The 10,699-nt window shown below is 41.2% G+C and overlaps 1 protein-coding gene across 1 annotated transcript; it reads right to left on the bottom strand.

Moving 5' to 3' along the window:
* Positions 1 to 251: 251 nt before the first annotated feature.
* LOC136053344 (protein maelstrom homolog) lies at positions 252 to 9,790 on the bottom strand. The gene is made up of 12 exons (XM_065744108.1): positions 9,659 to 9,790; positions 9,151 to 9,237; positions 8,359 to 8,455; positions 6,943 to 7,098; positions 6,378 to 6,419; positions 5,675 to 5,802; positions 4,272 to 4,326; positions 3,629 to 3,770; positions 2,446 to 2,508; positions 1,506 to 1,638; positions 1,154 to 1,232; positions 252 to 367 (listed from the first exon to the last, which is right to left on the bottom strand). Exons 1-12 carry the CDS (start codon positions 9,788 to 9,790, stop codon positions 252 to 254), a joined length of 1,230 nt encoding a protein of 409 aa, XP_065600180.1.
* Positions 9,791 to 10,699: the final 909 nt, after the last annotated feature.

Raw genomic sequence — 10,699 nt, 5'->3', positions numbered from 1 at the left:
AATCACTCTTGAATTTGCACTCCATCCATTAAGAAACAGAACTACCATAGCATTTCTTTTTAGAGAGGACACAACTTCAAAACATCTTCCAGTAGATCTTCTCTAAGTCCAGTAAGTAACAGTTTCATCATTTCAACAAGAACTTGAACAATCAAAAGTTGCACGTAAGATGAAAAGACAACCAACATTTTCTCCAGACAGCAGTTTATTTCCTTAAGAAAAAGAAAAAGATACAGATGTAAAGAAGATTTTCAGTGGCTGAAAGATGAGCTCAGGTCACGTGTATTTTCCAGCCATCGAGTGACTCCTCTTCCGCGTGTGATACTTGTTCCATAAGAAGACATCTTCAAAAGGAGTGAAGAATCACCTAATGAAATAGTTTACAAATGAAATAAATCCTTGAAGCTTGCATAAACTAATGGAATTTTCTTTTATATGCTGTGGAGTGGAATGTGTTCAGTATTTCTAACAGGAAAAGTGAGAAACAGGTTCTGCCCTCCATAACCACCAAGTCCATGTAAGATCTCATGATTTATATTTAGAACAGTTTCAGCATTTAATTCAGTGTGTGTTATCCACGCAAAAACATAAGGTGCAAACTCAGAGTTCTTACAGTTATTTGTCTTGCAAACCTTATTCTGTTCCATTTTGAAGGTTAGCCACATATTGCACAAATGAATCAAGTGCACATACTTTATATTAGAAAGATTTTAGCTCCAAGAAGAGGACTTGGAGCAAAGTTTTTTTTTTATAAATCCAGGAGTAACAAAATACTTGCAAGAAGTATGTGCAGAGTCAAATGGTACAACTCCAGAAGAGAGATGGTATTTTAAAGGTTGCCCTGCCTCAAAGCATCTAAACATGCAAGAAAGAAGTAAATATGACAAAACAATAAGGTGTTATAAAACAGCAGCATTCATGAGAAAAATCTGATTTTGTATAGACCTACTGACCGCAGTTTTTGGTCCAGTAACAGTGTAGTTATTTCATCTAGAGAAATTCAATGATATCTGCACAAACCTAGCTCACGCAGAGCTGAGTTCTATGCTGCTGACAGACAGTAACTTCTGAGCCCAGAAATTTGAAAAAGCTGCAACTGGATTATGTTTAAATACTCTCTTTCCCTTTACAAATGAGGAAATCTCGAACTCACATCTAGAAGGGACAAGATCTTGAACTCGACTTGGAGAAAGGATGCATTTACCCCTTCCAGAACCCCTGGCCTTCATTTCCTGCAGAAAGAAATAAGCATTCAAAATAAGAAGTCTTCTCTAAAGTGGCATGCGTAACTATTTGTGATACCTGGGAGTAGTAGTAATAAATAACACACCACAAGAAACTGCCCAGCTAGAGATTATTTTCCTTTTCTCAGTCTACCAAGTATTCCTCAAAAAAAAAAAGCATCCAAAACAGAAGATGGCTAACCCGAAATTACCAAGTGTGTTCTGTCTAGAAGACTTGAGTTAACTTGAAATAACACAGGAAAACAATTTGAAGAACCTGACCTGAAAACGTGCAGCATCCAGTATCAGTTGCCTCAGATTGTGACTGAAGCGGAAATACAAGTCTTCAAGAGGCAGGTGAGCAGCTGTCAGTGAGACTCCATACGAACCAGCGAAAGATCTACTGATGCAATAACTTGACCAGGGAAATAAAGAAATCAAGAAAAGCTTTGTTAATAGGGTTGTAATGCTTATATACAGAAACACAGCATTCTTAGATCTTCAACTGACAAGGCCACCACAGATCAAGACGCAGAGATGACAGAGGGCAAAAGGATATTGTCAAAGCAGCTAACAACCCTGAATGCTTCCAAGTTCACCAGCATATTCTATCAAATTAACACAGTCACTTCCCCATGCTGTCAAATGTAACCACTCATAAGCATTAAATCCATCACTGGAAATTTGCTTAATACTGGTTGTTTTTTTTAATAAAAAATTAATTACTATTTCTCTCAAATAATATTACTACTATTGACTGAGATCTTAAACTGCATTTCTTTCCCAACTATTTGTCCTTCCCTCAACCTAAAAAAGAGAAGCTTGCGTATCTACGTTATATGTAAAACAGTATACAAATTTCTAGAGATGGACTAAAATATACTGAGAATTTCCCATCGAACTGAAGCTTAGTAAACCTCTGAAGAAAAACACTGAATTTGAACAAAGAACATTTCTTTCAGCTCTCCAATAGCGAAGGTAGTGATGACCAAGTGATGGATATTATCATAGACATCACGTTATACCAAACTGCTACAGCAGCATACTGCTTTACAGTATTAATACAAAAACTAAAGTGAAAATAGAATGAAGTCCTGGAAGTGCAAGAAATAAATAAAACTCAAGATTCAGAATCACCGTGCTCAAAGCAATCGGGGCCAAAAAGCGTGTGTAACAAAATGAAATGCCATCACACTGCAGACAACTCCTGTGAAATACTCACGCCATTTTCTTACAGGATGCCAAAGCACAGTAAAGTATATCATTCTCTTCATGCCACTTGCACCTACATAAAATGAAACGGAGGTTTACTGTCTAAGTATCTACATCTTTAATCAACGCGAACAGTTGGCCTGATCAGAAGGAACAGGAGCAAACATCAAAGGTTATCTTCTGTCTCAGTGATCATCCATTTAAAATTACACAGATGACCAACATTTACTAACAGATCTAGATGACTTATGTAGAGTTGAGAACTGCACTTAACCAGCAACCTTCCAGACACTGTGGCAGAGACAAAAGGAAACCCCATTAAATTCTGATTATCTTTAAGTTTCCCACTACAACGAAAATCCCTCTTAATACAACCATCCCCGTTTCATTCTGCAAATGTTATGAAGTACTTTTTTTTCCTCCGTTCTCTTTAATGCTTTCCTCTACTGTGAAGTAGTAGTTTCTTTCAGAAGGAAAGAAACAGCAGTGATTACTCAGTGATCTAGATGTCCATAGCATAAGCAGATTTTCAGGGATAAGTGCTAGTAGACAAAAAATTCAATAGAATTAAGATCAAATTATTAATTCTTCTTTATAACAGAAGCATACTTCAGCTTTTCTCCACTGTTAACTGTATCAGTGCTAAGTATTCTGCAATGCCTCTAGGTACTATATAATAGAACACAAGGATCCAAAAGTAGTAAAAACATTACTGTTCAAGACATGTAAGGAAAAGAAGAAAAACAATCCTATGAAATACATGCATTCTAGCATTATAAAAAGAATTCCTTCAGGAAAGTGTGAGATGTAACTTGACTCTTGAGCTTGTTTTCTGCCACTAGAAAGCACATCTAGCTCATCATCACAGTTGCAGTGTGAGGTACATACTAAAATCCAGCTTCTCAAGGCTCTGAATCTCCTCACTTCTATGACTTCAAGTATCACAATATATTTTCTTTTTTTAACTGTCCTTTAAATCAAGCTCCAGACTCAGCATTAGAGACACCGGTCTTTTTTTTTTTTTTTTTTGAAAGATAGCAACGCACATCTCCTGTTTTAGCCACGCTGTGATAAGAAATCTTTTGATGAGATGGTTTCCTGAAGAATTTAGCCTAGCTGTGCACAAGCTGCACTTAAGGCACCCAGACACATCAGAACAATACCCATTTCCACAGAAAAAGAAACCAACATACCTGGTATTACTGGAAAAATCCCACAGGACAACATTTAGCTCTCTAAACACCCAAGCGTTGGATGGCTCCTTTTGGCATTCCTTCTGGTGCAGTTTTATTACCAGGTCTTCTACAGTAAGAAGCTCCAGAGATCTCCAAACACCTATAGCCCAGAGGAAATCCACATCAGCATAACATCCACTCTTTTCAGCCAGCCTTCGTTCACTCTTCATCTTCTTCTATCCCTACAGTCACGTAAACCTCAACAAATTATTCTGCCACTGATATTAATAATATCTGGCATTTTATCAAGGCAGGTCCTATACTCTCTCAGTTTACTCCACTATATCCTACCTACAGGCCATCTTTCCTCAGAAGCTGCTAGTTCCCCCATCTGTTCCCCTACACTCACCTTCTCAGTAATCTCACTGCTTCTGCACCTTTTTCTGGTTGTACTCTTCATCTGCTCATTAGCCGGTTAGCTGACTAACCATGCAGCATTTATGGGGAGGAAGAGAAGAAGCACACGCAACAGTTCTAGCTATCAGTATCAGCTTTTATGAAACTCCTGAGACCTGAACTCCTTCTGACAAATACAGCAGTCCATGATCAGATAACCCTCCTTTCTTGGAGAAACAAAAGCCAAAAACAACTGTTTTCCCACCTGCTACACGAGCCATTCGTTCAAGACACCAGCTGATTCGGAATCTGCCATCAGACTAGAAAAAGAAAATCTCAGTCACATTCAAGAACATAATAAGTACAGTATATAATTTAATATCTGCAAGACCTCAGGCTGCACTTAAAAAAAATCATTCCCAAAACAAAAGTCCATGTTTATATACAACCTCCCGGAAAATTACCTTGAAGAGGAATCAAATACCAAGGCAGTCTTCCAACCAAATCTCAGGAGAAATTCTGGGCTAATACATGGAGACAAGTTAACTGTTAACTCATACTACAGCCATCTCTACTAACTGCTGTATGTTATTTTCCCTCCATGCACAGCACTTGTATTTATATATGGAGCCCAAGATCTAGATCCTCCACTCCTTTTATGAGTTAACTAGCACTAGGCTCAAGGGGAATAAAAAAAATTATATATAGTTGGCACGATGCTTACATTCCTCTGAACCTCAGTGTTTTATTTCACTCATCAGCAATTCAGCAAAAATAAGATGTACAGCATTCTCACGTGAAAAGTCATTAAAGTGTAAAAACATCCTCAGAGAAGCGAGATTACCCAACTATTATCCAGTACACTCAACTTAAGTACAATCTTAAAAATTCCAAACAGTGTCAGAACAGTCTGAAATGCTCATCAATAGACAGAGCCAGACACGCAGGCTGTGAATAAGTAGGCAGAAATTGTGTCGCTCATTTCTGGAAAGGTTAGCTTCTTTCTCTAACAGAGCAGGGGTTTGTATGTGTGGCTAGGTGTGGAAGGAAAAAGAACAAAAAAGGAAGCTTGCTTATTTAGGTTCCATATCATTTTTAGTTCCTGCAAAAAGCTGGAAACAAAAAAAACAGGTTTCAACTGCCAAACTTATGTAAGGTAATTTCTTTCTATAATGGAAGAAAACTTTGAGTGTGTCATCGTCCCAACCTCCCCCATCACTCATTTGCACACAGAATGCGCATTAGAGCAAAGTCTCTCCTTGATTACCCACTGGAAGAGAACTCAGGTTTTGATTTTGAGTGCCTTACTTTGACCTTGTGTAGGTTAAGACAAATTACTAATACCAAATGGTATAGTTAGTCAAAAGAGATTGTATACTTTATCTTCTGGATAATCCTTCTAAACAGACAATTGATAAGAAGAGAAACACTCAGCTGTTTCCAAAGATTGAAGCTCGCAAAAGAAACTCCACAAGGGAGGGATCTCTTGCAACAAGAGATCCTTCCCTGATGGTGGTCAGCCCTTAAATGGGGTCCGGGAGAGGTGGAGTCAGACACCACCCCTTCCAGTCATACAGGTGCACTGCCTTCACCTGTGCTCCCACAGCTGCCTCACTGCTCACCTCAGGTGATCAGTGGTTCAACAGTTCCCTTACACCCTGATCATACCTTGCAGTAAAAACGAGGACAAGCACCTCCAGCTGGCTGGGCAAACTTAAGAAGTTCACGTATGACAACTGGGTAGCAAGTACGCGAAAGACAAAATCCAGACAGAGGAATCTTATGAGTGGCATCACCTAGCAAAAGGTGAAGAGGATAAAATTTTAATTTATGAGAAATTTTGTTTCTTAAACCACCATCTGCCCTCCTCTGTAATTTGATGTATATACATCTATACTTAAAAACAATGCCTCTCTTTCCCTACAGAGAAGATGTGTAATTGAAGCTACGAAAACCTTATTTCCTGAAAAAGGCTAGCAATCTGGGCTGTGAGCAGATGCATGCACATCTACCCCTTTTGAGAGGTCATTATCTAAATACTTGACGTAGGATAACATAAGCCAAGTTTGTTCCCTGTGCACACAAGGGGAGTAATTGTACTAACGGAAAGAGACAATCTATAAACACTGCTTAAGAGTCACGAGGGAAACACAGCAGTGAAGAGCTCTGCTGTTTGAGGGTACAAGAAATAAGCAAGGTGACTGCAGCAAGCTGTCCTCTCACCCCTTGCTCTTCAAAAGATGACAGGAAGTCCCCAGAAGGGGAAGCTTCCAGGTGAGACTTACAAAACAACTGGATATAGAACAGATAAGCAGAATCCAAAACTGTAAAGCCTTGCATAGCACTCTTCTTCTCCTCCACTGATACTCACTAGCAGCCTGGCAGTGATACCGAAAACCAAGTGGTGGTACTTCTGCAGAAAAACACGAGGAATGGGAGAAAAAGAAACAACCGTCATCCATCACCACAGTGACAGATCCTTAACTCTGAAATAGGCAGCAGATTTTTATTTATACAAAGGAGCAGCTTCACCTTCCCCTGTGGCCTTGTACAACTACCACAACTATTCTTGAAAAAAAATATTTTCAGTTGCATTCATTTGAAGAGTATATTGCATTGCATTTATAAGTTAAGCCCAGAACAAACATTCCTCAGCACGAAATAAAGCACAAACATCAGAAGTGCCCTTTGGATTTATTCTGCCCTCTACAAAGCTTCATGCAGACCAAGTACTTAAGTAGATGTTCAAAAGCAAGCAGAAAACAGCAATGCTCAGTTATTTAAAGTAGAAGTCTAATCGCTTGTAGCTAAAGAAAGAAACCTATCTTAATATCAGAAATCTAATGAGCACAGCAGCAACTGGCACTAGAAAACTTCCCTCTCAACCCAGAGCAAGATGAACTACTTCCAGGCTACCCCCCTTCCTTGGAAATCACCTGCATCTATGAAGTGATGGAAGTCAGCCATTATGCCCTCCTTCAGGGAGTACTTGACACACCCGATTTCACAAGGGAGGAAGCGCTGATCACAGTGGGACGGCAGCTTGCCGTGACTGTAGATGTCCAGGAAATAGAAGATGTCTGCAACCACAGCTGAAAGGAAAAAAAGAGATATAATTTTGTTACTTTAATTAAAATTAGAAAATAAAGTATCTTCTATTGGTTTTGAATGACCAAACAATACTTTAACTAACAGTCACAAACGCTACATAATGCTGTTTCTGAAGTTAAAGATAGTACCCACCCTTACACTGTGCCCCTCATCAAAACAAGTAAACAAAAACCTTATTTGTTCTACTGAAATGATGTAGTAGGCTAGATTCTATGATACTCAGCACCACCTGTCCCAAGCTTAAGTTCTGGCACTACTTTACATGGATCTTGATTTCCACAAGCTGCAGTGGGAAAGGAAGACAGACCTCCTGAGTGGAGCTCTTTTCACAAAGAAAAAAAATGAATCAGGTATGGGCAACCACGCAAGACTTTCACTGAGAAATATTAAGGAGCAAGATCATAAAACGCATCTCGGACTCAGCTGAAAGATCAGTTATGCCAGCTCAAGTCACCATCATCAACCTGATCAAGTTTACATTATAGCAACAGCTGAGCATAGATTCTGGCAGTGAGAAAGCTAACAGATATTACACTTTTTCAACAGAGCTACTATTTTCTGAGCCTGCATAACTATGACATGTTCAAGAGACTAGTTAGGTAAAAGGCTTGAGCAGAAACTTGACCAAACAGCACAGATACAGCTTCTATTAACTGGCTGTTTAACTTCTATTGCAAGTGTCACCATCTATCATTTTCCACAATAAAACATGTTTGTTACTTAATTCTAATCCAAACATCCATTTGAAGACAAGGTACAGATGGTAAAAAGCTTGCTTTTCAAGACACGTGGAAACTAGCCAGGATGTCCCACAGGTACTGACCAAGTACTTACCCATTTATATCATTTATATTATATAGGTGTTAGATTAGTTTGAGCTTCTTGCCCTTGGATCTCAGTACGAACATTCTATTATCCCAAACCTGGATTAGGCCTTGTAAATCACAAATGTCAGAGCAAAAAGCCCTGAGGGAACTGTAAATAATGTATTAGTAACAATACACCCATTAAGCTAAAAGAAAAACAGGTAGTGGAATTATTTCAAGGGATGCAGAGGAGCATTTGCACCAACTACACGAGGAAAGGTCTTCGTGGGCCTACACCATCACTAAGAACAAGCACACATCTGACAAAGGCAACTACTGACAAAATGAAAACTATCTTCGTACGGGTACAACACAGAATATCTTTAGAAGGCAAGCTTTTATCTAACAGCACCGGCTACTGTAAGATCACTGTACCCTGATCACTCATCCATGATATAGCAGAGGCATCAAGAAGAGATGTCACTCTGTACGTCTCTGTAGTCACGTGAGCAGGTACTGGATTCTTAGGGCCCTAGAAAAGATGAGAAAACTCCATCAACTAACTCTAATGAAATTCATCACCTCTTACCAAAGAAAGACAGGATGTCCACTGCTCATTATGGCTAAGTGGAACAAATTCTTAGTGTGTATACAAGTGCCTGAAGACTTGAAGGCTAAGGCAAGAATACTAACAGAGAACGGTTATCTTAGTACCTCAATCAACACACAGTTGGAAGGAATTTCAGCTAAGCTTCTGAAGTGTAATAGAAGTATTAAAAAAAATTGTTTTGTTCAACTTAATGATGCATAGAAGGAAGTTTTCAGACTGAAATCTTCAACAATTCCCACAACTTTGATAAAGAAACCTCAAAACGCTCATTTGCCTTTGATTAGGATAGGTATTCATCTGAGCTGATAAATCCCTGAGTAACTAGACTTTTCTGTGGCTATGAGACCAAGAGGGAGTTGCAGTTCTATTAATAAAGTCCTGCACATCCATACACGAACAGTGAGCTCTTAGGGCAGCAAAAAGATTTGGGCAGATGCCCAGAAACCTCAGAGGCTTACACGATGCAATCTAGGCATAAAGTGTGAGTAACATCCACATTCACATTCCAGATAATTGTCTCTGCCTGACAAGGGCTGATAATTATCAGTTTACAGTACTCAGAATGAGCAATTAGCCCCATTGATGCAAACACCACTTGCTCCTTCCTGCACCTTTACCTCCTTGGCTGCAGCTTGCAAGGATTTCTTTTCCTTCCACTTCAGAGCCTTCTCTGCATAGACCATCTTCTCCTCCTTTGTCAGCAGCTTGAAGCAAAGAGAACCATCAATGCCTCTGTACCTCTCCCTTCAGCAACCCCACAAATCAACGTTTCCTTGCTTCCAAACGGAGTCTGTCAATTCTCACATAACTCCCTCACAAAGCCGTTTGGCTTCAACGCAGGGCACCCCACGAGCACACGCTCCCTCAGCACCCAAAGGCGCTGCCATCCCACAGAGGTCTTCCCCTGAGGCCGCCCTCCATTCTCCCCAAGCCCTCTCCCCTGAACAACAGCCCTCTCCCCTGAACAACAGCCCTCTCCCCTGAACAACAGCCCTCTCCCCTGAACAACAGCCCTCTCCCCTGAACAACAGCCCTCTCCCCTGAACAACAGCCCTCTCCCCTGAACAACAGCCCTCTCCCCTGAACAACAGCCCTCTCCCCTGAACAACAGCCCTCTCCCCTCACCGCCCACTCCTGGCTGAGGTGAGGAATGCCATCGCTCACTCGGCTCACGGGCAGGCCGCGCTGCCGCAGCAGGGGCAGATGCTCACGCACGAAGAAATAGTAAGGGCTGCGAGAGCGCTGCGAGCGAGACATGGCGGCCACACGCCTCGTCCTCCACAGCCACACCACCACAGCGCTGCAAAGGGGCGCTGCTGGCGGGGAGGGAGTACGGCGGATTAGAGGGCGCCTGCTTTCCTTTTAATGTGTGGGTAGTGCCGCCTCCTGCAGGTGCAGAGTTGCCGAAGGCCTTGAGGGCTCTCAAAGGCAGTTAACGGCCTCAGCAGCGGCCCTGGGACGCCGCCCTGAGCTGGAGTTCGTTGAAGCTCGAGCCTGGGGGGCAGCCTCGTGGCCCGAGCTTGGTTTTGAGATACGTAACAGGAGTGTGGAGGAGCTGAGAAGGCGTGCATTTGCTTGGAAAGGCAAGCTTAGTTATTAAAAATATTTTGAGAGCTCATGTCTTAGGGCCGCAAAAAGATTCCTGGGGATAGAATGCTTTCCCTATGAGGACAGGCTGAGAGCTGGGGCTGTTCTGCCCCAAGAAGAGAAGGCTCCAGGGAGACCTGGGAGAGACCTCTCTATCTAAAGCTGTAAGAAGGAGGAGGACAGACTCTTTAGCAGAGCCTGTGGTGATAGGACAAGCGGAAATGGTTTCAAACTAAAAGATTTAGAGCGAATATAAGGAAGAAATTTATTACAATAAGGGTGGTGAGAAGCAGGAACTGGTTTTCCAGAGAGGTGGATGCCCCATCCCTGGAGACACCCAAGGTCAGGCACCTGATGGAGCTGGAGGTGTCCCTGTTCGTTGCAGGAGAGTTGGACTGGATGACCTTTAAGGATAAAACCGTTCTATGATGCTGTCTGTTACAAAACTGAGACATCTGTATAGACTCTTGTGGGTTTTTGTTTGTTTGTTTGTTTTGATATATCTCATCGAGTACCTGATACTTGTTTCATTGAAAATTTGCATGCTGAGCCACGGTTCAAATAAGATAAAAGCTGGAA

Source organism: Cyrtonyx montezumae, unplaced genomic scaffold (genome assembly GCF_038088225.1).
Source record: "Cyrtonyx montezumae isolate F1298 unplaced genomic scaffold, pur_monq_1.0 scaffold_3, whole genome shotgun sequence".
In the NCBI taxonomy this organism is placed as follows: Eukaryota; Metazoa; Chordata; class Aves; order Galliformes; family Odontophoridae; genus Cyrtonyx; species Cyrtonyx montezumae.
This window is presented reverse-complemented; position numbering and strand designations above follow the sequence as displayed.